Source organism: Ranitomeya variabilis, chromosome 4 (assembly GCF_051348905.1).
Source record: "Ranitomeya variabilis isolate aRanVar5 chromosome 4, aRanVar5.hap1, whole genome shotgun sequence".
NCBI classification, from domain to species: Eukaryota; Metazoa; Chordata; class Amphibia; order Anura; family Dendrobatidae; genus Ranitomeya; species Ranitomeya variabilis.
The window spans coordinates 108,617,025-108,643,445 of NC_135235.1; the positions used below are offsets into that span (position 1 = coordinate 108,617,025).

General features: G+C 45.5%; 1 protein-coding gene across 1 annotated transcript; it reads left to right on the top strand.

The window, feature by feature from the left end:
* Positions 1 to 10,102: 10,102 nt before the first annotated feature.
* LOC143768466 (microtubule-associated serine/threonine-protein kinase 4-like) lies at positions 10,103 to 25,804 on the top strand. Its single transcript, XM_077257147.1, has 18 exons — positions 10,103 to 11,230; positions 11,449 to 11,550; positions 12,223 to 12,325; positions 12,878 to 12,945; positions 14,829 to 14,914; positions 16,736 to 16,944; positions 18,104 to 18,242; positions 18,328 to 18,460; positions 18,648 to 18,813; positions 18,931 to 19,029; positions 19,248 to 19,370; positions 19,521 to 19,621; positions 19,711 to 19,796; positions 21,580 to 21,653; positions 23,034 to 23,126; positions 23,386 to 23,478; positions 24,531 to 24,623; positions 24,850 to 25,804. Exons 1-18 carry the CDS (start codon positions 11,006 to 11,008, stop codon positions 24,945 to 24,947), a joined length of 2,091 nt encoding a protein of 696 aa, XP_077113262.1. The 5' UTR covers positions 10,103 to 11,005; the 3' UTR covers positions 24,948 to 25,804.
* Positions 25,805 to 26,421: the final 617 nt, after the last annotated feature.

A 26,421-nucleotide genomic window follows, 5' to 3' on the forward strand; every position in this document is an offset into this window, starting at 1 on the left:
TCTGGGATTGTTGTATTACCTTGAGGTTTAGCATCTCCTCTGCCTGTTCCTTCATGTGTGCCTTCACCTCTGCTGACACCCAGTATGCAGACTGCCATACTGGGGGAGTAGTACCAGTGTCCACATGGTGAGCTGCTAAGTGAGTCCTCCCAGGCTCCCCTGTGAAGACTTCTGTGAACTCGCTGAGCACCCCCATCAGCTCAGACCTCTGACTGTGGGATAGCTCAGGGTTAAACTCTGACTCCAGGGCCTCCATATACTGAGTCCCAGCCCCCACATCTAGTAACAGATCAGCCGCCCCCTCTTCAGGCAGGCTACAGACAGGTAAGACACAGTTCTCCCTGTCATGATGAGCCTTCAACATATTTACATGAAATACTTTCTGACGCTTTGCATCCTCATCTAGGGTCACCACATAATTAACGTAATTTAGCCGCTTGTGTACAGTGTATGATCCCTCCCATGCGGCCTGTAATTTATTCTGTAACATAGGGACTAGTGATGAGCAAGTATACTCGTTGCTCGTGTTTTCCCCAGCACGCTCGGGTGGTCTCCGAGTATTTGTGACTGCTCGGAGATTTCGTTTTTGTTGACTCAGATGCATGATTTACGGCTGCTAGCCAGCCTGAGTACATGTGGGGGTTGCCTGGTTGCTAGGGAATCCCCACATGTAATCAAGCTGTCTAACAGTCGCAAATCATGCTGCTGCAGCGACGAAAACTAAATCCCCGAGCAGTCACAAATACTAGACCACTCGAGTGTGCTCTGGAAAACCCGAGCAACGAGCATACTCGCTCATCGCTAATAGAGACCAACACCCAAACCTTCTGCCCCTCCTCATAGGCCCTCAGTCTGGCATTACGGTCGTACCAGACCTTCTGGGTGATTTGGGCCTGGGTCACATTCTCATGGGCCAGGTTGCTCAGTTTTTACATTCTTTCTCTGTCGCAGTACATTTTCAACCACTGAGACTCCAGTAGTTTTGGGGTTGTCCTACCAACAGTCCTTAATCAAATCAAGTGGCCCCCTGAACCTCCTCCCATAAACCAGTTCAAATGGGGAGAATCCTGTAGACGCCTGGGGTACCTCTCTGTACGCGATAATAGTCTGTATGTGGCATTGTTCACACAGGCAATGCAGAGCATCAGGTTTACAGCCTATTACTAACGCACATACAGGCGGGCCGCCCAGTGCTACAAAATGCATGCTGTGTGAATAGAGGCCTACAGTTTACAGAGCCATCTTGGTGCGACTGCGCCCTGCAAGATAAAGTGCAAAAAAAAAAAAATTTATTCGGACTCCCATGACAGCACCACGAGAGAGGGGATCCGCCCCTTTAGGAACAGGAAACCCACAGATACAAAAGGGCGGCACCTCTCCCACGCATCAGTTGGTTTCCTGTTCCTAACGGGACGGGATCCTACAGATTTTCAAAAGGATCCCAGGCCGGCCGGCCGACTCAGGTAGCGGGGGGGTCTCCTACCTCGGCCGGTGCGGAATCCCTGGTAGATGTCGCAATGGTCCTGGCAGGGCTGCATATGGCCGACATTCCAGCAGAGAGCGGTCACCGGTGGTGTCCTGACTCTAGACCAGCGCCGCGTGAGTATGTCCCCTGGGTCCCCTCCTTCTGGGTGCCGGGGTCTCGGGAATGCGACGATGCTGGGCGCCATCCGGAGGTGCTGCGGCTCTGTCCGGCGTCCTCGCCGCTCTGTGCGCTGAGGGGAAGCGCTGGGAGGCCGGGTGACGCCGGGGGGAGGAGTCGGCAGTCACTTCCGGGTTTCTGGGGTCCTGCGCATGCGCAGTGAATTCCAAGATGGCGGCGCCCACCGGTATAGCGTCGCCGGCGTTCTGAGCCCCAGGGTTTACCACCTGCACCAGGGGGAGGCCGGATGAAGTAATCAGGGGAGCGCTAGGCACAGCTGCTGGCTGGGGGAGAGATTATAAAAAGAACTCCGGATCGTGATCCCTTGCTTCTGGCCTCATATCTGGTGAAGATGGAGGACGAGCACGTGCAGCTTCTGGAAGCCCAGAAGCCTAAAGAGAAGGATCGCGACAAGAGGAGTAGTGAATCTGGCCACAAAAGCACCTCCAGACAGGGGTCTGGAACGTCAGCCAGGAGAAATCCCCCTCGCATTCCGGTACTTTTTCTTGGGCAGCGCTGGTAAGTGATCTTCGTGAAAGTTCACTCAGTGACATGATTCCCCTCATATGTTCCATTATAGGGGAAGAAATGTGCCGGGATGGCGAAACACAGGGAATGTGGAATCTGCGGGGTTCCCCTACCTGATTCGTGCCCTAAAAAGTTATGTGGCCCCTGTATACAGCAGACGGTGAGGTCTCAGTAAAGGGGAGAGGGGGACAGCATTATATCTACAGGGATTAGATTGCTTTACTTACCCCCCTCAGGTGGCGGAGGAATCCCTTACTATGACCACCAGCTTAAAGGAGATGATCAGGATGGAGTTCAGACAATCCTTAAAGGGTTTTTCTCAAGCAGGAAGCTCTAAATCCAAAGCTCCGCTACTCTCCGATTCTTCAGTAGAAGAGGATAAGGAGGAAGTTTTCTCTGGTTCGGCTGCGTCATCCTCTTCCTCGGATGAGGACACCGCCCGCTTCTGTCTACCCCTTGAACGAGTGGATAAGCTGGTCAAGGCGGTTAGAGAAACGATGGGCATAACGGAACCGAGACCCCAACTTTCCAAGGAGGAAATTACGTTTTTTCTGCTCCAACCCACTAAACATAGAGTCTTCCCGCTCAATGAAAAAATCCAGGCTCTTATCCATAAAGAGTGGAAAAAACCTGAGAGAAAGGGTTCATTACCTCCAGCGCAGAAGCGCAGATACCCGTTTGATGATCCTGCAGTCACCAACTGGGAAAAAGCCCCCAAGTTGGATGCGGCAATAGCCAAGGTGGCCAAACGGGCCTCTCTCCCTTTTGAGGACATGGGGTCCCTTAAGGACCCCCTTGATAGAAAAGCGGACACCTTTCTAAAATGGTACCATGGGATTTAAATCTTGTCCTTTCTTCTTTGACAAAACCCCCTTTTGAGCCGTTGAATGAAGCCTCAGTCAGGATGTTGTCTCTCAAAACAGCTTTCCTAATAGCTATAACATCTGCTCGTAGGATAGGAGACATCCAGGCACTCTCTAGACTTCCCCCGTATATAGAATTTCTCCAGGATAGAGTTATCCTTAGACCGGACCCAGCCTACTTACCAAAAGTAGTATCTCAGTTTCACAGATCGCAGGAAATAGTTTTACCTTCATTTATCCCTAATCCGTCTAACCCTAAAGAAAGGGAGCTCCATACCATAGATGTCAGGAGATGCCTTCTTCAATATATCTCGGTCACTAATGATTGGAAGAAGGACAATGCGCTATTCCTGTCCTTCCAAGGTCCAAGGAAAGGGGCTAGAGCATCTAAATACATACTAGCTAAATGGATTAGGGAGGCTATCTCTCTTGCTTACACGACAGGTGGGGGTCCGGCTCCGCAGAATCTGAGGGCACATTCCACCCGAGCCATGGCGTCATCCTGGGCAGAGAGGTCTGGAGTGTCGGTCGACCAGATATGTAAGGCGGCCACATGGTCATCCCCTTCCACCTTTTTCAAACACTATAGATTGGACTTGGGGTTCTCCTCAGATCTCACCTTCGGGTTAAGGGTGCTGCAGGCTGTGGTCCCTCCCTAAAAATGTCTTACATCTCTGTAAATCTCTCGTGCTGTCATGGGAGTCCGAATAAAGCATTAAGCTACTTACGGGTAGCGGCATTTTTCGGAGGCCCATGACAGCACCCTTAGTTCCCTCCCTTTTCACATGGGGTTGCACATCTTGAAGTTATAGATAATGTAAAGAAAAAATGTTATCTTCTCACGTGTGTTACTTTATTAAAGTCATTGTGTTTAATTGTATGCAATATTGTGTTTGCTTGTCATTAACTGCGGTAGTCCTCTCAGGCTCTGTAATCCAACTGATGCGTGGGAGAGGTGCCGCCCTTTTGTATCTGTGGGTTTCCTGTTCCTAAAGGGGCGGATCCCCTCTCTCGTGGTGCTGTCATGGGCCTCCGAAAAATGCCGCTACCCGTAAGTAGCTTAATGCTATCAATGTATGTAAGGTATTAGTTTATATTGGGGCTCTGCATTGCCTGTGTGAACAATGCCACATACAGACTATTATCGCTTATCTTTCTGTGCACTAATGCCAAACAGCCAACACTGGATTGAAAGTGGTTGTTTCATCGGTATTTTTTGCACCTGTTTTTTGCCATCATTAATCGGGTCCGATGCGCCCTGCTGGTGCATTTGTTTGGAGGCTTCAGCAGTTCTGTCTGAGACTCATCTCCTAATCTCTGGGGTTGAGTCTGAGCCGCAGCCTGACTCTGGGTCACAGCTGCCACATACGTATAGTCCTGTGCATTGGTACATTTTCCCTCCTTGCATAGGATCTCAGGTGGGTCACTTGCTTCCACCTTCTCTGTAGCATTTACTTGCAAGGGAGAAATATAGTGGGACACCATCCTCCTCAAACTGTGCCTAGCAACACATTAGTGGGAATAGCGTCTGATACTCCCACTTCTCTCAGTCCTTTCCCTGCTCCCCAGTCCAGGTGCACATGGGCACGGCAGGGCTGACCCCTCCAATCCCGGTTATAGACATAGTTCTTCCTGGTATGATTTCGACAAGACTTTACCATTGCTGGGCGCACCAGAGTCACCTCTGCCCCAGTGTCCCTGAGAGACCAATGGTGACTTTATTGCCAACAGTGACAGATTGACAGTTCTCATTAGCCCTCGCTTCAGAGCCGTCCACAAAGAGGACAGACGGTGGGGACCCAGACGGCTTTGTGGTTGTAAATGGGTGTTTCTACCTATCAGGGCAGACTGCACTGACATGTCCCACTTTGTTGTAGGAGAAGCATCGGCGTGCATCGCCTAAAGAATGTCTATTCCCCGAGACCCCATAGGAGGTGGGCTTGGACAGCACTGGTGATCAGCTGGCAGAGGCAGAAGGGTCTCCGTTTGGCTTACCTTCCTTCCAGCTGAGTCCCGATGGCTTCCGCACCTCAGGCATCATGTTTGCCACATAGCAGTCAGCAATCTTTGCAGCCTGATCCACAGTTTGTGGCTCTCGATCACACACATTGTCATACATCCTTGGGGCACATATGAAGAAATTGATCCTTGACCATAAGATCCATTACGTCCTCAAAATTGTTAACAGAAAGTCCCCTGATCCATTTAGTGGAACGTGGTCCTCAAGGTGCTCACGACATCCGCATAGCTGTCAGTTGATCCAGGTTGTAGGTTCCGGAACTTTCCCCAATACACTTCTGATGTTAGGTTGTATTTCCTTATCAGAACCTCTTTTATGGCCTAATAGTTCCCATCTAGCTCTGGTGGGAGGCCAGCAAAAACTTCCAGGGCTTTGCCTCTCAACCCTGGGGTTAGATACTGCGCCCACTGCTCACGGGGTAGATGGTATTGCCTGCAGGTTTTTTCAAACCCCCGAAGGAAAGTTTCTAAGTCCGTATCCATCTCCATCACAGGGAAGTTTTCCAGATGTGGTTTCCGTGGATTTATGTCCTGGAAGGAGGTCAGCTGCGGGATAATACCCTTTTCTATTTGAGCCATCTGAAGCTTGAAAGCTCTTTTCTTCTGGCGTTCTGCAGCTGCGCTCCCATCCCGGTCCAAGCATTCTGCAGCCTCTCGGTACTGTAGAATAAGCTGCAGGCGCAGATTGGATCACTCGTTCATAGCTGTTGTAAGGCCATTTGTAAAGTAGAGTCCATATGCTCCTCAACTCTGGCATTGTTGGCACCTCCAGAAGATACCTTCTGTGCAAGAGCTGACATTGCTGGGTCTCTCCAAGGTGGACTCTCTCCTTGCCCAGATGCTTCAGTATTTTGTTCTATGTCCTGCTCAACCAAAGCGTGTATTATTATCTAATATATAAAGCTGAATGTATGTATGTATGTATGTATGTATGTATGTATGTATGTATGTATGTATGTATGTATGTGTGTATGTCTGGGATTGGCATCTGCACTGTCACAGCTACAGCCACAAAATTTTGCACAGTCACACGTCTGGACCCCGAGAGCGTCATAGGCTATGTTGTGAGGTGAAATTTTAACCCCGCGCGTTCCAATTCACCAAACAATTTTGCCCCTATCTACATAATGGGGAAAAAGTGAAGGGAAAAGTGTTGGAGAAAAATTGACAGCTGCCAGATGTGAACAATGGGGACTTAAAGAATGAGAGAGATGGCGCCAAAGAGTATATACCGTACATTTGCTAAGGTGGGGCCCCGACATGGGATACTCACCACACACGGGGATATGAACACAAACACAAAATGCGCCACACACTACCACGTGCTTGAACACATATACGACCCTCAGCGCACATTTCACCACACATACACCAACCTCGCCACATAAAAGTCGAAACACAAAAGTCACCACTCAAAACTCGCCACGCGCAAAACTCGCTACATGCAAAACTCGCCATATGCAAAACTAGGCTCACGCAAAACTCGCCACACGCAAAACTCACCTCATGGAAAACTCACCTCATGCAAAACTTGCACACACAGAAAAATTGCCACATGTACAAAAGTTGCACCACATGCAAAAGTTGCCTCACACAAAACTTGCACATACTCAAAACGCACCACACATAAAACTCGCCACGCGCAAAACTCGCCATGCTCAAAACTTGCTGCACACAACTTACTATACTAACCTGTCACATGCAACTCGACACACAAAATGTTGCTACACGCATGTCGCCACACAAAACTCATCTCACAAAAGTCACTACATGCATGTCGCCACACGCAACTCAACACACACAACTTGACACATGAAACTCGCCCTAAAACACACACAAGTCTGGTATTATCCTTCAAAAATAAAAATCTGATTAATAAGCAGACAAACTACAAGAGCAACAAATGTACCATATAGGAAATACGGCAGCTGTCAGTCACATGACCTGTCTATTATGTGTATGTGTGAGCTAATATATACTGCCAGGGGGTGGGCTTCCTGTTGGCTGGGGATTTATCAGGCTGCCAATAGCAACCAATCACAGCTCAGCTTCTATTTTGCCCTTCTGGTATTTCACATTTTTGGAATGTTTAAATAAAAATGAACATTTAACTTTTTTTCACACAAAATTTATTTCAGCTCCAATTTGTTTTATTTTATCAAGGGTAACAGGAGAAAATGGACCACAAAAGATGTTGTACAATTTGTCCTGAGTATGCCGATATCCCATATGTGGGGGTAAACCACTGTTTGGGCGCATGACAGAGCTCGGAAGCGAAGGAGCGCCATTTGACTTTTCAATGCAAAATTGACTTGAATTGAGATGGGACGCCATGTTGCGTTTGGAGAGCCACTAATGTGCCTAAACATTGAAACCCCCCACAAGTGACACCATTTTGGAAAGTAGACCCCCTAAGGAACTTATCTAGAGGTGTGGTGAGCACCTTGACCCACCAAGTGCTTCATAGAAGTGTATAATGCAGAGCCGTAAAAATAAAACAAAAATTTTTTCCCACAAAAATTATTTTTTAGACCCCAGTTTTGTATTTTCCCGAGGGTAACAGGAGAAATTGGACCCCAAAAGTTGTCCAATTTGTCCTGAGTACGCTGATACCCCATATGTGGGGGGGAACCACTGTTTGGGCGCATGGGAGGGCTCGGAAGGGCTGGAGCGCCATTTGGAATGCAGACTTAGATGGAATGGTCTGCAGGCATCACATTGCGTTTGCCGAGGCCCTAATGTACCTAAACAGTAGAAACCCCCCACAAGTGACACCATTTTGGAAAGTAGACCCCCTAAGGAACTCATCTAGATGTGTTGTGAGAGCTTTGAACCCCCAAATGTTTCACTACAGTTTATAACGCAGAGCCGTGCAAATGAAAAATATTTTTTTTTTCCACAAAAATTATTTTTTAGCCCCCAGTTTTGTATTTTCCCAAGGGTAACAGGAGAAATTGGACCCCAAAAGTTGTTCTCCAATGTGTTCCGAGTACGCTGATACCCCATATGTTGGGGTAAACCCCTGTTTGGGCGCATGGGAGAGCTCGGAAGGGAAGGAGCACTGTTTTACTTTTTCAACACAGAATTGGCTGAAATTTAGATAGGACGCCATGTCGCCATCACCGATCTGACATACAGCCGTGCAGGCTTACCAGCGCCTGCACGGCACCCAGAAGTAATCCCTGCAGGACCCAGATGCAGCTCCGCGGCCATTTTGGATCCGGGGCCTGCAGGGAGGTAAGAGACCATCGCAGCAACGCGATCACATCGCGTTGCTCCGGGGGTCTCAGGGAAGCACGCAGGGAGCCCCCTCCCTGCGCGATGCTTCCCTGTACCGCCGGCACACCGCGATCATGTTTGATCGCTGTGTGCCGGGGGTTAATGTGCCGGGGGCGGTCCATGACCGCTCCTGGCACATAGTGCCGGATGTCAGCTGCGATAGGCAGCTGACACCCGTCCGCGATCGGCCGCGCTCCCCCCGTGAGTGCGGCCGATCGTGCTGGACGTACTATTTCGTCCTTGGGAATTAGGGCCCACCCCACATGGACGGAATAATACGTCCAATGGCAGAAAGGGGGTTTAAAGGCCTGATTTATAGATTTAACCGGGAAATCAGATTTTTAGACCAGCCTCTCATGTTAATATTCTAAGTCCTGGTTTGTGACTGGACCATGGCTACTTTACCAATGAATACATTATTTCTAAAGGTTCTTGTCTTAGGGTACCGTCACACATTGAAATTTCCATCGCTACGACGTTACGATTCGTGACGTTCTAGCGATATCGTTACGATATCGCTGTGTCTGACACGCAGCAGCGATCAGGGATCCTGCTGAGAATCGTACGTCGTAGCACATCGTTTGGAACTTTCTTTCGTCGCTTGATCACCCGCTGACATCGCTGGATCGTTGTGTGTGACAGCGATCCAGCGATGTCTTCGCTTGTAACCAGGGTAAACATCGGGTAACTAAGCGCAGGGCCGCGCTTAGTAACCCGATGTTTACCCTGGTTACAAGCGTAAACGTAAAAAAACAAACAGTACATACTCACCCGTCGGTGTCCTTCAGGTCCCTTGCCGTCTGCTTCCTGCTCTGAGTGCCGGCCGGAAAGTGAAAGCAGATCACAGCGGTGCTGTGATCTGCTCTCACTGTACGGCTGCACTCAGAGCAGGAAGCAGACGGCAAGGGACCTGAAGGACACCGACGGGTGAGTATGTACTGTTTGTTTTTTTACGTTTACGCTGGTAACCAGGGTAAACATCGGGTTACTAAGCGCGGCCCTGCGCTTAGTTACCCGATGTTTACCCTGGTTACCCGGGGACTTCGGCATCGCTCCAGCGCCGTGATTGCAACGTGTGACCGCAGTCTACGACGCTGGAGCAATGATTATACGACGCTGCGACGTCACGAATCGTGCCGTCGCAGCGATGAAAATTTCAATGTGTGACGGTACCCTTAGCTTTTCTTTCCTATAGTACATAGAAATTGTCAGGCTGCACTGGGTCCCATTTGGCCTCTGCCTTCAAGGCATCAGAGGTGTGAAATGTTTCCAATTCTGTGTCTTCCCAGGAAGGCACCTGTGGTTTGCCACCAGGAAAACTGCCTTTTCTCAGGGTAACATATTTTCACCTTGGTGAGACCTGCAGCCTAAGGACAGATGCTAGTTAACTGCTGGCCATACATATACATATTTCACTGCACCCCTTCTTCTCGCACTTTTTCCTGGCAGTTGCTGGTGACCTGTGGATGACCTCAAAGATAGGTAAGTACCATTCAAATCAAAACAATAATAGAGAAGAGGGGGTAGTGGGAGAGACCAATATGGAGGAATATAGGGGGAAGAGGGGTACAAAAAATCAACCGTAATTAAAATACAATGACTGGGCCTGTGCCCCCGTGTGTCCCCCTATCTAAGCGCTTCGGGGGGCCTTTTCATTCATTTTTTTGTGAGTCACTATGACGAAAAAAGCTACATTCTTAGCAAGTGTTTTATTTTTTGTTCGACAAATGGAATAAATAACATGCCAGTTTTATGGAGTGGGTCGCTCCGGATGTGGCAAAACCAATTATGTGTACATTTCTTGTTTATTGTTTATTATAAATGCTGCATTTTCAGTGGCGAAATGGCTTTCCGTGATTTGTGTGCACTTTTTTGTGTTTTTTTTTTACATGTTTTATTTTCCTTTTTTGTGTTTCTTTTCACTTTTGTACTTTGTCTCACTGTGGGACATGTATAATTTTTACTCTGATTGCCGCTCTCATACACTGCAGTGCATGAGTCTGTCAGTGTCTCACTGACACAGCCTGTGAGTTCCAGCCTATAACATGGAAACATGCCTAACCCTAGGGTGTTTTCAGACTTATTTCGTTCTGTGGAAAAAAACCTTGCATTTCACAGTAGCAGCTTAGAGAATGAGATTTCTAAACTCTCAATCACACGTTGCATTTTTTTCTTCCGTTTTTTTATTTTTTATTTGAAGTTTGTCAATTCTTTCAGTTTTGCAGCATTTTTCAACCATTCAACTCAATGAAAGAAAAACAAAATGCTGCAAAAACATGAGTATTGTACGTAGCATTTTTCCTCCTACCACTCTGGTTTTAGGGGTAGGATAAAATGGTGCAAAAATGCATCATGTGAATATACCCTTATCCTGGTTGTGTTCAAGCTGGAAATAAAATAGAATGTCCATAATAACATGGAGACATAATTCATTCTATGGTTTTTCACTTTCAGAATTACTAGGCAGCATCTATTTGTACAGAGCCGTCCATGAAGATTATATCACAAGATTCTATGATGACATCACTGATGATGTCAGCTATTATGACATCACTCATGTCGGCCATTATGACATCACGGAACACAGACTCTATTTATAGAACTCACACAGTGTCACGGGTGTCATTGTTTGACTCTATAGCTGGTGAACTGTGCGCACTTGCACTTACTCGCTATGGCTGACAATCTTCTAGATAAACTTCAGGTAGGCGCACTATGGGAGATTTTTCTCAACAATCGCCCTAACACTGCGCTTCTACCACCCGATGGCGTCCTCAGCTTCACTCACCGGCTGGTGGTGGGGCTAGTAAGAGACTGCCTGACCAAATACTACCACGGTCATCTCACCTCAGAATATCTGAGCGATTTACCTCAAAACATCAGGACTTCACTACAGCAGGTAAGTGGCGGACGCTCCGCACAAATCTTCTCCTTAATAATAGATAATAATGGCGGGATAGAAGTTTCTTCTTTCCTCCAATATAAAACACCACTAATCCCCAGACATGGCGTCATTGTATCTGCAGACAGAGGAGCAAATGTCACATAAAAAGGCCGCCTTCATTGTGACCTTTCTCACCTCAGGATTTTCATTTTTATTTCTTTTCTTTTTTATAGGCTGAAGCAAGATTTCAAAATGGCGATTTATCTTCTATTAAGGAACTCGCCCAAAAAGTCCTGTCTGTACTGGAAGGTCCGGCCCGCTCATCGGAACGCCTGGTAAGGAGCCGTCTTCTTCTCTATCATACATCCTTGTTTTCTGATCTTCTCCAGATCACCAGTCACATATCAGAAGAGCTTGTGTTCGATCTTACAGACCTCCCTGTCAGCTCCTGGCAGGCACAGCAGATTTATGGCCACTAGTCCCTAATGCTCCCTCCTCGCCTGTGATGGCAGTCTGTATTCTGCAGATGTAGTCACAGCTCAGTGGCGGGACGTCTGTATATCGGCCTCTGTCTATCGCTAGGATTACAGGCGTCCTGCTTGTAATGGCAGCAGCTGAGATAACAGGTGATATTACAGAAATGTCGTGTCTACAAGTCTCCTATACAGTATATTAATCTGGACTTGTGGAGAGGAGCTGCAGTGTAAAGCAATTCCCTCTAATACTGTCAGGAATGAGGGACACGATGTCCCCATGATATAACGAGCGCAGGTAACACGGCTCTGGGGTCACGGTGCAGAGAAGTCGAAGTTTTTACACTGAACATTTGATTTTTCAATCTTAATTTAGCTTAATCCACCTAAATGAGAGAATGAGAAAACATGGCGCATTATCTGCACAGTTACAATTGCTGCTTCTGTAAATGCAGGTTTAGTGCTCCCTGATTTATGGATTTGGTGATTTAGTGAAATCTTCCACATAATAAATCTATATATTCTAACTATTAGGAAACAGCAGAAGGCGACACCGAAGATGGGCAAAATCTACACCCGGAAATGATCCCTGACCCGAATACGAGTCAGCGGGAACTGACCAGCGATCTGACCACAGGTAAGCCGATCATCCGACCTTCTAGAAGGGATCTCCAGATATTCTAGAGCACAGGGGACAATGGCGGATTTACTCTACTCTGTGTACAGGGAACCTGCCCGCACATGGTACATGTGAAGTGCTGCTCTGACTGGACAACCCATTACCCTCTAATGAAATAATAATAATAATCTTTATTTTTAAAGATTTCCCTAATGAAAGGCACCATTTTGTTTTTAGAAATCCAATATCTCAGTCAGGATAATCTAACGTAGAAGCAATGCACCAAATTGGATGGAAGTGCACTGGGGGCGTGGTAGAAACCGTCTGAGTGCAGTGAGACGCCCTCGTGCACTTCCAGGCTAATCTGCATATTGCTGCTCAGCTTGAGCTCTCTCTTCCCATCACTTACATGTACAGTGTATGTGCTCCTCATATCTACACCCCCCATATAATTAGTGATATCCCCATTTACAGATGGCCGTTATTTCTCCTGTAGATTGCTGTATTGTGTATGTAGCATTGATGTCGTCTAATACATTTTATTTCTTCATCATTTTATCACTGTTTTAGATCCAACTGTGCTGGCGATTCCTGACAGTGGAATCTATGAGATCCCGGAGATCCAAGAACCTGCCGCTGTGAGTATCCTAGAGGGGATGTCTGTATATCACCAGATCATGGGGTGTGAATGACGCGTCCAGTATACGCCCCATATAACCAGGGGACATCTCTATTCTAAATGTAGATGATCCTAGCGTGTGTGTGTTAGATAATAGCATTTATACTAAACCGAATCTGGCACCAGGTTACTGCTACCCATCTGAGAGCAGCATGATGTAGGGGCAGGGACCCTGATTCCAGCGATGTCACCTACTTTACTGGGTGGAGGAGTTGTGACAAAATCACACTTTTCTGCTGCAGATCTAGCTGAGCTCTGAATGCTGAGCCCTGTATAAGCTCGCCCACACCATTGACTGGCAGCTTTCTGTGTACAGTACACTGTGAATAAGCAGAAATCCGCTAATCTATGGTGGGGCAGGGTCACACAGAGCAATAGGACTACGTGGCACAAGATTAGACCTATAGTGATAATCTCTTGCTGATTAAACACTAATTGTAATAAAACGACACACAGCCTAGTAAGTAACACATCGCTGGAATCAGGATTTCAGCCTTTACATCATGCTGCTCTTATATTACATATAAAAAAACTGCTGTCAGAATTCCCTTTATTCAGCACTGTGCAATGATTCCGGTGTATGGACTCTCCCCTTATCCCCTTAACAACCTATGAAGTGCTATGTCGATGACCTCCCCCATCTTATCCGGCATATGACAGCTGATCCAGTTATATGCCCCTAACAGCCGCGGATGGAATCGCGATCCACCTGCAGCCTTTAAATTACGCTGTCAAACTCCGACAGTGGCATTAATCATGGCTGCGCAGGAAGTGCGTCTTAGCTCTCGGCAGGAGACCCCTGGGGTTGTCATTGTCACCCTGCTATGAGCGCCCCCCGGTGGTCGTTGCACATAGCAGATGAGCATTTTTGCTACACATAGCAGAGCTGAACCCCCGCTATGTGTAACACCAGTGATCGGATGATCGCAGCTTCTAGTCTCCCATGGAGACTATTGAAGCAAGTAAAAAGTAGGAAATATATATATAACTAAATATAAAAGTCCAAATTACCCTCCTTTTGGCCCATTCAAAATAAAACAATAAAAAAATTACACATTTGATATCGCCGCATTCGGAAACGCCTGATATATCAAAATATAAGAAGAATTAATATGAACAAGCAAAAAATCAAAACGCCAGAATTATGCTTTTTTGGTCGTTGCAACATTGCAATAAAATGCAATAACGGGCGATCAAAACATCGTATCTATCCAAAATTGGTATCAAACGTCAGCTCAGCATGCAAAAAATAAGCCCTCACCCAGATAAGGAAAAATGGAGACGCTGCTAGTCTCAGAAAATGGCTCCATTTTTTTTCTTTTGTTTTGACAAGCTTTGGCTATTTCTTCACCACTTAAATAAAAAAGAACCTAGACATGTTTGGTGTCTGAACTTGTAATGACTTGGAGAATCATAACGGCAGGTCAGTTTTAGCATTTAGTGAATGTGGTAAAAAAAAAATAAAAAAAATAAACAATTGTGGAATTGCACTATTTTTTCAATTTCACTACACTTAGAATTTTTATCCGGCTTTTCAGTAAAGAATATAGTAAAAGCAATGGTGTAATTCTAACATAAAACTCATCCCACAAATAAACAAGCCCTCACTTGGCTATATTGACCGAAAAATAAATGTATGGCTCTGGGAAGAAGGGGAACAAAAAATGGAAGTAACCCTGCTCCTTAAGGGGTTAAATAACATCAGTGTCTGCGGAGCGTTCTGCTTGTACATTCAATCACTGTGAATCAGCTGGGACACAATATTGAAGGAAGACGTTTTTGTGTCTGGAGCTTTTTTTCTTGCAGCTTTCTTATCTGAATATCATTTCTTATTTTTTATAGGGAGCGATTGAATCATTGATCCCAGCGAGAATGCCGCATATAAGCGACTTTGAAACATCTAAACTGATCGGCGCTGGAAATTTTGGGTGAGATTTCTGTTGGTATAATCCACATTGCTCAGGGTTCCCTATGACAACACTTCTGCCTCTGTGCTCTGCTATTCAGCGTTATCATAGGGAAATGATCGGAGTCCACATCACTGTCCACATCTAATTCTCACTATTCAGCTCATTTCTATACAGTGGAGCGTACGGACCTATAACAGGTCACACTGTAAGGACCTGTGCACACGTCGCAGACTTCTCACATTTTTAGTGTTTTTTTTTCTACTCAGATTTGTTACAAAACCTGAGGGATTTCATGATGCCGGAAAAGTGAATGAGATTCTTGAAGTTTCGTGCACACGATGCTTATCTTTCCATTTAACTCTGCAGCATGTCAATTTTTTCAGCATTTTTTCTGCAGATTTCACACATAATAATGAGTGGGGGACAATCTGCAACAAAAACGCAGGTAAAAAATGTATAAAAAAGCGACAAAAATGAGTCTATTTGACGCATTGTTTTTCCTGCTTAGGCTACTTTCACACTAGCGTCGTTTGGCCTCCGTTGCAATGCGTCGTTTTGGAGAAAAAACGCATCCTGCAAAAGTGCTTGCAGGATGCGTTTTTTCTCCATTGACTTGCATTAGGGACGCATTGCGACGGTTGCCACACGTCGCATCCGTCGTGCGACGGATGCGTCGTGTTTTGGCGGACCGTCGGCACAAAAAAACGCTACATGTAACTTTTTTTGTGCGACGTGTCCGCCATTTCCGACTGCGCATGCGCGGCCGGAACTCCGCCCCCTCCTCCCCAGACCTTACAATGGGGCAGCGGATGCGTTGAAAAACTGCATCCGCTGCCCCCGTTGTGCAGCTCTTTCAACGCTAGCGTCGTTGCGTCGGCACGACGCTAGTGTGAAAGTAGCCTTAGAAATGCAGATATGGTGTAAAGATTTCTGCTGCAAATACTTAATGTAAGGAAAGAGATTAATATAATATATTACAGTCACTTGTCCTAGACCTCATCTGTTCTTATGCTGCCGCCTCCACCAGAGCTTCCTCCTCAGACTTTGGTTTTTTGGGTTCCATTATGGAGCTGATAAGAGTAATCGGCTACACAGGGTCACGGGAGGACTAACACGATATTGACATCAATGACATCTGCATCCTCCACCATGACCACGTGAGTCCAATCACTGCCTCAGCACCAGACGGGGGCGCTAGAGCAACCAAAGCCTGACCCGGAGGATGGAGAACTGCAGGGATGGACAGGTGGGAGCCTCGGACAGGTGGGTAGAATAGGCTCTATTATTTAACTACTTCCATCCCCTCCATTTATTATGCCTTAGGCCAGGGTCACACTTGTGAGTACAATGTGAGAAACTCACCCCAATACCCGGCACTGCCGCTGGCACTCGGGACATGGAAATACATGCAGCTGCACACTCCGCTCCCGAGTGCTGGCGGCAGTGCCGGGTATTGAGGCGAGAGACTCGCATTGCACTCACAAGTGTGACCCCGACCTTAGGGATTGAGAGGAGCAGAATAAACTTCTTACAGCAATTGGAGGAATTTCAATTTCGACTAAATTTTGCTTGGACAGAATCGGATCTTCTGGTCAATTATAGCGAATCTGCCCAAGAAGATTCTCTCCTGTCTAATATGACTTGTGAGGGCTCCGGCAGACATGGCATTGTGCAGATCTCCATAGCTGATCTATGCAGTGCTATATTATTCATTTCTAGAATTGTATCTCCAGTGACGGACGGACTCCAAGAAATTAGTACAGAAGATCATATAATGACTTCTATAGATGGACTGTTAATAAGGTTTGATTATTTACCATGGATTGTGCTTTTCTCCAGCTCCGTCTACTTAGCGCACCATAAAGACTTACATCAGACCTTTGCAATGAAGAAAATGGACAAGCGGAACCTTTCTACTCCAAAAATGGTGGAATATGCTTATCTGGAAAGGGACATCTTAACATTCTGTGATTGTATCTTTGTGACCTCCATGCTCTGCTCCTTTCCAACTACATCTCACCTCTGTATGGTCATGGAGTATGTGGAAGGTAGGACATGTGTACTCTATTATAGACAATCCACGTCTGCTTACATCTTATCATATCATTAGGATTTGTCCAGCTGGTTTGGTTACATCACCACAGAGCATTTACTATAGGTTATATATGACCTCCATGCCCAGACATTAATTGTTCTGTGAGCAGGGGTACTATGGGGCCCAGCATCACTTGGCATTGGGCCACATCACTCCTATCATCACAATTTCAGCATGGCCGCATCCTCAGAATGTGAATACAGCTGAACAGAATGGCGCATCAGGAGGCCGAAAGCCCCCGGTCCACCATTCAGTCCGTGGTCGTGAGACTGTGGTCTGAGACTCCGTACACCGCAGGGGTCAAGTAGTCACAGCACCGCGCCTGTAGTGTGGAGTCTCAGCACTCACACCGGACTGACCAGAGCAGCATGCTGTGGCAATGGGGCCAGGGGAATAGTGCTTTATTTAATGTCAGCGTCTATAGGGGCCCATAATACTGATTGGGTGGCTGTGGGGGACATAGTACTGTGTGCGAAGCAATGGGAGCCTGCTAATACCCCCAGATTGACTTGTCGACTGTGAATGCCCCTGTACAGAGTGGGGTCTTCATACTGAGTGGTGTGCTGTGGGGGTCCTTATTCTGTGTAGGGGTCCTCATTCTGTGTTAGGGTCCAAATTATGTGTGAGGAGCTGTGGGGGCCTTTATACTAAGTGACGACATGTGGGGGCCATTATAGTGTGTGAGAGTCTGTTTGGGACATTATACTGAGTATAGGGACTGTGGGCGCCATCATACTGAGTGGGGGCATCATACTGACACCGTATATGTGGGTGATACTGTAGGGAGGAGGATTCACTGGGGGAACCATACGCACTGTGTTTGGGTGGGGGCACGCTTGACGGCATCATACTTTTGAAATGGTCATAAAAAGTATATTGCTGGTGAGAACACAAAGGGGCCTCGATGGATGGATGGATAGATAGTATTTTCAGCTTTATGTTCTTAGTTACAAGGACCACATTTCACCACTACTTTAGTCTAATATTATGTGCACTATTCATTATATCTGTATATATTCTCTCCTGACAAATATCCCGGCTCGCTTCCCATTATACATCATGGTGATCTGCTTTATAAACCCCTCACCCATCATATTTCTTTTTTTCTACAGGTGGAGGCTGTCGGACCCTATTAAACACCAGGGGTCCTTTATCCGTCCCCTTGGCCCGCTTGTATTTTGCAGAAGCGATTCTTGCTGTAGAATACTTGCACAGCTATGGTGTGGTCCACAGAGACCTGAAGCCAGAGAAGTAAGTACCCCCTCTAGTATGATAAAGGAAGATATCATTTATTATCAGGTAGTCTACAAGGTTAAAACCATCTTTTCATCCACAGCCTCCTGATAACGTCTGCTGGACACATTAAAGTTTCTGATTTTGGTCTCTCAAAACTTGGTGTCATGATACCAAAAAACTACATCTACAATCAATCAGCAGAGGAGATCGTCAGAGAGTTCCAGGACCATGAGGTGGGCATCACTTACAGAAACGCAGCTTGTTCTTTACTAATCTCATCACACTGTTTCTTCTCTGCATTCTTCATTTCTAGAGATCTTTTCCGCTGATATTTTATCTTCTGTCATTGTGTTTTTATGGTGAGAACTTGTCATAATAATGGATTGATCAATCTCATCTCTTTCTTCTGTTGGTTTCCAGGTCTGCGGCACCCCACTTTATATGCCCCCAGAGGTCATCCTGAAGAAAGGCTATGGAAGACCTGTTGACTGGTGGGCAATGGGGATCATACTACATGAATTCCTTGTAGGATCTGTACCATTTAATGGGAAAACCGTAACTGACGTTGAAAACAATATTGTCGGTGGTAAGTGGAATAATCCAATCATTGCTTTGGTTGGTTTACATTTGTTTACCTATTTCATTAGCTTTATCGTACAGTCCAATAAAGATGTTTAATTTTCTGTAATTTTCTATATAACAGGACACCTACGTTGGGATTGTAATCCCGTTCCTCCCTTTGATGCTCGGTGCCTCATCACTGGACTGCTGAGAAAAAATCCTGAACGAAGACTTGGGACAGGTAACATTTTTCTTATTACACATAGGACATATCTCTCATGTCTATGCGAATCAGCACTTCTCTATCAGATCATCTATTTCTAATTCTTCATAATATGACTTTCAGTAAATTTCCTTCATGTTTGCTCAGAAACGTCATTAGTTCAGATTAAGTTAAACAGTTCAGATATGGAACAGTCTCTGACAATATCCGCAACACTTTTGTTTTGTATTTTCCAGCAGGAACATTTGAGATCAAGGGTAATCCATTCCTGATGGGCTTATGCTTTAAAAACCTTCTAAGTCAGAAGCCGGACTATGTTCCTCAGGTTGCATCAAACGTGGACACAAGCTTCGCTATCAGTAAGTAAAAGACGACGTCATCTAGACCAAGCAGCTTTTTGTCTCGTCTACCATTGTTTGAGACAATCGGTTCCCATTAATATTACGGATAAATGGTGACTGTGTTATATTGACAACCTGTAATAATACTTCATTACCTATGTCTTGTAGATCACGCTGATATAAACAAACATCTGGACTCAGAGAATGAGAAAGACAATGAGAGCTTTAACTGCCAAAATTTTACAACTTCTTCTGAATGGCTTTCTAAAGTAAGTATGAGAACAACAAATACTAAAAAAATACATCTAAAAGTAAGGAAAAAGAAAGTATTTCATATCTTCTTGTTGTCCGCATTTAGCTCTGTACCACCGCTACCATGAGGATGAATAATGAGGATCCCAAGTCACCTGCAGAATTTACATCCTGCACAAACATCTTAGAAATGTGAGTAGACTATATGGTCATTACTTGCAGCTCCAGGCTGATATATGTGTACAACTCCAAATATATATATATATATATATATATATATATATGAGGCATCGTGATTACTCGCTAATCCCGCCCCCTGCACAGTAGCTCTGCCCCCCACCACATCACCACACATAATCCTGCCCCCCACCACATTACCACACACAATCCGCACCACATCACCACACACAATCCCGCCCCCCACAAATCCCGCCCCCCCACCACCACACATAATCCCGTCCCTTCAAAACATCACCACACATAATCCCGCCCCCAACGCATTACCACACATAATCCTGCCACCCCACCGCATTACTACACATAATCCCGCCCCCACCACATTACCACACACAATCCGCACCACATCACCACACACAATCCCGCCCCCCACAAATCCCGCCCCCCCACCACCACACATAATCCCGTCCCTTCAAAACATCACCACACATAATCCCGCCCCCCAACGCATTACCACACATAATCCCGCCACCCCACCGCATTACTACACATAATCCCGCCCCCCACCACATTACTACACACAATCCCGCCCCCCACCACATTACTACACACAATCCCGCCCACCCACCACTTTACCACAGATAATCCCGCCCCCACCACATTACTACAGATAATCCCGCCCCCCCACCACATTACTACAGATAATCCCGCCCCCCACCACATTACCACACATAATCCCGCCCCCATCACATTACCACAGATAATCTCGCCCCCACCACATTACCACACATAATCCCGCCCCCCCACCACATTACCACACATAATCCCGCCCCCCCACCACATTACCACACATAATCCCACCCCCATCACATTACCACAGATAATCTCGCCCCCCACCACATTACCACACATAATCCCGCCCCCCATCACATTACCACACAATCCCGCCCCCCACCACATTACCACACATAATCCCACCCCCCACCACATCACCACACAAAATCCCACCCCCCACCACACATAATCCCGCCCCCCAACACATCACCACACATAAAAATTACCACACATAATCCCGCCCCCCCACCCCATTACCACACATAATCCCGCCCCCCCACCCCATTACCACACATAATCCCGCCCCCCACCCCATTACCACACATAATCCCGCCCCCCACCCCATTACCACACATAATCGCGCCCCCCCACGACATCACCATACATAATCCCGCCCCCTTACCACATTACCATACATAATCCCGCCCCCAATACATCACCACACATAATCCCGCCCCCCCACACATCACCACACATAATCCTGCCCCCCAACACATCACAGTATTGTTATTAACTTCAGTTTAAGTTAATTTACCACCTGCGTAAGCGCTATTGAATGTTGTCATTATTTACTTTAGTTTAATCACCAGCAGCGTTAGATAGCAATGAGCGTGCCGAGCGTTACCTGGCTGGAAACAGCTAGTAAATACCATAATATCAATTACAGCATCCATCGCCCCATGATTAGCAGTCATTAGGCTTCAGAAACTGCTGATGGTAACATCCTATAACTGCAGCCAGTATTGCACTTTTAGTGCTGCCCACACTGTAGGAGATGTAGTAATACATGCCAGCCATTCTTTGTAGTTGTTTTTCACTCTGCTCTATAAAAAATAGATTTAAGCAGGAAACCTTCCCCACTATAACTCTCATATGTCCTAATAGGCCTTATAGTTGGTGTTAAACTACTGAGGCAATATACTGCATTTACTTGTGATTTACACGTTTTTCTTCTTCCAAACAGGCAGAAAGAATCTGTTCCTGCATCTATTAGAGATGATGATATTACCAGTTTGCCATGCTCACCCCTATTGTCAGGTATGTACGTCTACAGCACTACAAATGAGAATGTTGACTTTGTCTAACATATTTCCACATGATTTTTCTGTCATTGGTCCCCTATGCTGTCCATGTTTCATGGATCCCAATTATGTTGCCCATAGGCCCATACATTTCGCTAATTTTGTACAGTTTTCCCAGATTACCAGATCATTCATCTGGAGCAGATGTTATCTGTCAGTGATGGGATTGTCGCATCTATGATGGCTGACAATGATCGCTGACTTCTGTATGATAACATTCCTCTGCTGTTCGTGCACAATAGTATCATGTAATAAGGCGTCCCTTTACGTACATTGCGCTGGTAAACAGATTTTGGTGCCAACGATATCTTAACCATTTTATATTAAGTTTATCGTGCTGATAAAAAATATTGCTTTGGTTTTGCCAGAATGGCTCTAGTTTTTGAAATAATTAATACTTAATTAAAATAAAATTCTGGCCTTGAAAAGTCGCTTTTATAGCAAATACAAAATAATTGCATAGGATATTTCATTACCTAGGAAATCACAATTTTTATGGATGAACTATTGTAACGCTGTGACGGTTTTCGGTAATAAATGGGGCCTCAAAACTGTCCATAGAACTGGGCCCTCAACTATTCGTGTCCCGGGGTACTCTCAAAGGTAGAGAGGCCTGAGTCTAAAGCAGCCTAGAAATGGTCGTTAACCTCTTCAGCACCAAAGGAAATTAAATTAATTTAATATGGGACACAAACAAATGGAAGATCTGCGGTTCACAATACGTAGTGATCTTCTAACCAAAGATCTCCCAGGAGGACGAGACACACTCTTAACAATTATCTCAAAAACTGGAACCAATTCAGCAAAAGTAATGGTGATCCCTGGACCTTCACGAAAAACACATGGCACTACCCTATTTGTTGTATTTCCCCCTCCTGAAGGGGTTAAATGGTGGGAAAATATCTTTCTTTCTGTTTTTGCCATTGTACGTACTCGCAAGTGCTTTGCAGGTAGTTGGCTAGCAAACCTGGCCAGTCAGGGGACCATAGCAGGGGACGGATAGGTTTCCTTCCCTGTGAACAGTCTGTGATCGGTGTATGTATTGGTAAATAAAGAGGGAGGGGGGGATAAAAGAGGGGAGCGCCAGAGATCCATGCCCGACCTTCAGCGTTTTCCTAGCAGAAGTGCTGCCCCACCCTTCATTTTGCCACGGTCTTAGGGTTAGTCATTCAGGGATCTGAATAAACAGAAAGTTGGGATTAATAGGATTGAGCCTATTGGCCAAGTTAAAACCCAAAATCCATAAGAAAAACCTTGACACCTGAAATTTTATTTATGTAGCAGATCCTAAAAGCGTATTCTGTTACTAAGAGTTTTTTTTTTTCTTTCTGATCAGAAAATGAAGCTCACGAGGAAAGAAAATCTTCCATTTATTGTAGTATAGAGCAACAAAACTCAGACAATGAAGAAATGGGGGAAAAGAGAGAAGGTAAGTGTGAGAATCAGCTCATTGTTGTGTGATGTCAGTCAGTGAGAAGAATTCATGTGGAGCAGATGACATCTGACAGTGATGGGATATGTATGATTGCTGACAGTGATCCCTGACCTCTGTATAAGATGTCTCTGCCACTCGGCCGCAGTGACCGCACAATAGTATCATGTAATAAGTCGTCGCTTTACTTACATCATAGATACAAAGCAGATTCTATATACATTGTTACTAAGAGATTTGTTTACTTTCTGATCAGAAATTCCAGCTCCTGAGGAAAGGAAATCTTCAATTTATTTGAATGAAGAGCAACAAAACTCAGAACATGAAGAAATGGAGGAAATGATACAAGGTAAGTGTGAGAATCAGCTCAATGTTGTGTGATGTCAGTGAGAATAATTCATGTGGAGCGTATGTTAGTAGAGATGGGCGGACGCGAGGATGTTCGGGTCCCTTGGTTTCAGCCAAACTTTATAAAAAAGTTTAGTTTAGTACCCGAACGTGATCCTGAAGCCGGATGGTTCGAAACCCATTCCCATGAATAGGAGGCCCAAACATCCCTCGGTTCCCATGCCGTCCTCTGTGTGACAGTATAGGAAACACTGGCTCTGACTGGCGGCAATCCTACTGAAGTCAGAGCCCAGAGCATTGCTGACCGCTGTGGGTTCTCACGCTGTCACACAGGACATGTGAGTGTGCGTCTGTTACTGGCGGTGAAAAGCTGATAACTACTACTGTCATCAGCGCTGCCTGATCTCGCTGATAGCAGCAATAGCAGGTATTGCTGATGATAGTATTCACCAGCCGGTGCCTGGACCAGCCAGGACACAATGACAGTAGCGTGTGAATCCAGCTGCTGAGATGAGCGCTGACATTAGTAACCTTATCCCGGATCATTGTGGGACATGGGATCGATTTACAGTGGATCCCTTTGGAATTTTTTTTTTTTTAAAGGTAAAAAATGGGTAAAAGACGGTTGGCGAGTGCTTTTTGCAATTAAAGAACTTTTCATCTAATGGATGCAACGTTATGGGGGCGGTTGCGGGAAGCTTTTTTTTTAGGCTGGGGAGGGACAAATATCCATGGACTTTCCCAGCCTGAGAATACTAGCCCACTGCTGTCTGCTTTACATTGGCTGGCTATCAAAAATAGGGGTGACCTCACACCGTAAAAAAAAAATATATATATATTTTTATTTAAAACAAAACATCGGGGGGGGGGGGGGCAACAAATCATAAATGATCCCTGATCTCTTTATGAATAAGATTTCTCTGCCGTTTGGCCACAGTGACTGCACAATAGTGACAGTAATAAGTCGTCCCTTTACTTGCGTTATAGATACAAAGCAGATACTATAAGAATACGTTGTTACTGATGGTTTTTTTTTTTTTACATTCTGATCAGATATTACAGTTCACGAGAACATAAAATCTTCGATACCTTTGAGTACAACGCAACAAAACCCAGAAAATGAAGAAAAGAAGGAAAAGAAACGACGTAAGTTTGAGAATCGGCTCAATGTTGTGTGATGTCAATCAATGAAAAAAATTCATGTGGAGAAGATATTATCTGTCAGTGATGGGATTGTCCCATGTATGATGGCTGACAGTGACCCCTGACCTCTGTATAGTAGGATTCTGCTGCCGTTCGCCGCAGTGACCGCACAGTAGCATCATGTAATATGGAGTCCTGTCACTTACATTATTTACTTCTCTTCTCACAGGTTCCCGCCTCCGCCGATTCTTATCATCCTGCCGGCGTAGATTAGCCAGGGCTGCTCGCGCATTTACATGTTGTTGCAGTTGCCCCAGCACCATCTAAAAGACTGGAAACCTCCACATCAAGCGCCCTGAAATCCAGCAGATCCACCATCACTGCTGGACCTGTATAGAAGGATCTTCACTATCTACCTGTGGCCTTCTGACGGTTACATCTTTACCCGGACATTATTATTATTATTATCAATGGGTGCGAGAAAAAAAACGCACAGCACTCGCACCATGCGTATGACATCCGCTTTTTTTCGGATACCTTACCATTCTGTGGCATAGAACACTGTAAATAGTCCTGTAAAATGACTGTATAAAAATAGTTGCAGAGAAAAAAAAACGGATTGCATATGGATGTCATACGGATGATGATTTAAAAAAAAAAAAAAAAAAAAAAACGCATTTAACTCGCATGACAAACGCATACTTTTCATCCCTTTTTTTTGGTCCAGATTACGGACCGTTTTTTCTCTCGCAAGTGGAAATGAGCCCTAAAAGCGAGTGTTGCCTGTTTGAATCCAGTGAAGTCATCTTGCAAATGTGCCACGGTATTCATACTGCTCGCCAGACTTGGCTTTTACTGATCAACTGGTATCTGACCCCGGCTTTCTTCCTGACTATGATTTGGTCTATTGATCCCTGGATTTGTTAATCCCTTAACCTTCTATCTTATTTATGATTTGGTCTATTGATCCCTGGATTTGTTAATCACTTAACCTTCTATCTTATTATTAATAAAAATGTAAATTAATTAAATTTATTAATTAAAATTAAATAAAAAAAATAATTAAAATTATTAATAAAAATAAATAACTAAAAGCTGTTACTGTTGCTCTGATTCCTTTTCATCTTGAATTCACAACTAATTGTAAGTCACTAATTGCTCTTCTTGTCACTAGATGTGGAGCGTCCCCGTGGGCAGTGGGGTACTCGGTACCGTGTCTTTCGGTTCTCAAGGGGGATGTCACGGTGGCTGACCCGGTCCGTGGCCCTCGGGAGGACCGTTGTAAAAAGGGGGGGAAAGGTCTTTAAAGGGATATGTTCGTGAAGCTACCTGTGGTATTCGGTCAGGGTGACTGACGCTGCTTTAAGGGGTCCTCTGGGGTGATGTTATGGCAGCTACATGGTATACCTTCCCACAGGTGAAGTGTATCCCCAGGGTTTCCCAGTGTGTAGATGGTGGATGGTGTGAGGCGCAGTGAAGAACGAGGACATAAGGTTGCAGTCTCTTTACCTTTTCACTGAAGGCTTCAGCATCCACAGATCACAGGGCAGGCAGAGTCAAAACAAAAACAAAAAAAGTCAAAACCGCATCCTTTTATATAAAGATTGAAGGTCTCAGCGGACACAAGGGCGCACGTTCAAAACCAGGGAGCCCATCCCGGACAGTACCACAAAAAACAAAGAGACAGCGCCACAATGGATGGTGAAAAAATAGGAGCTTACATTTATTCTGCCTCCTGTAGCGGCGTTTCGGTCAACAGACCTTTATCAAGCACAGTATACAGCGTTCTAACCACCATTAT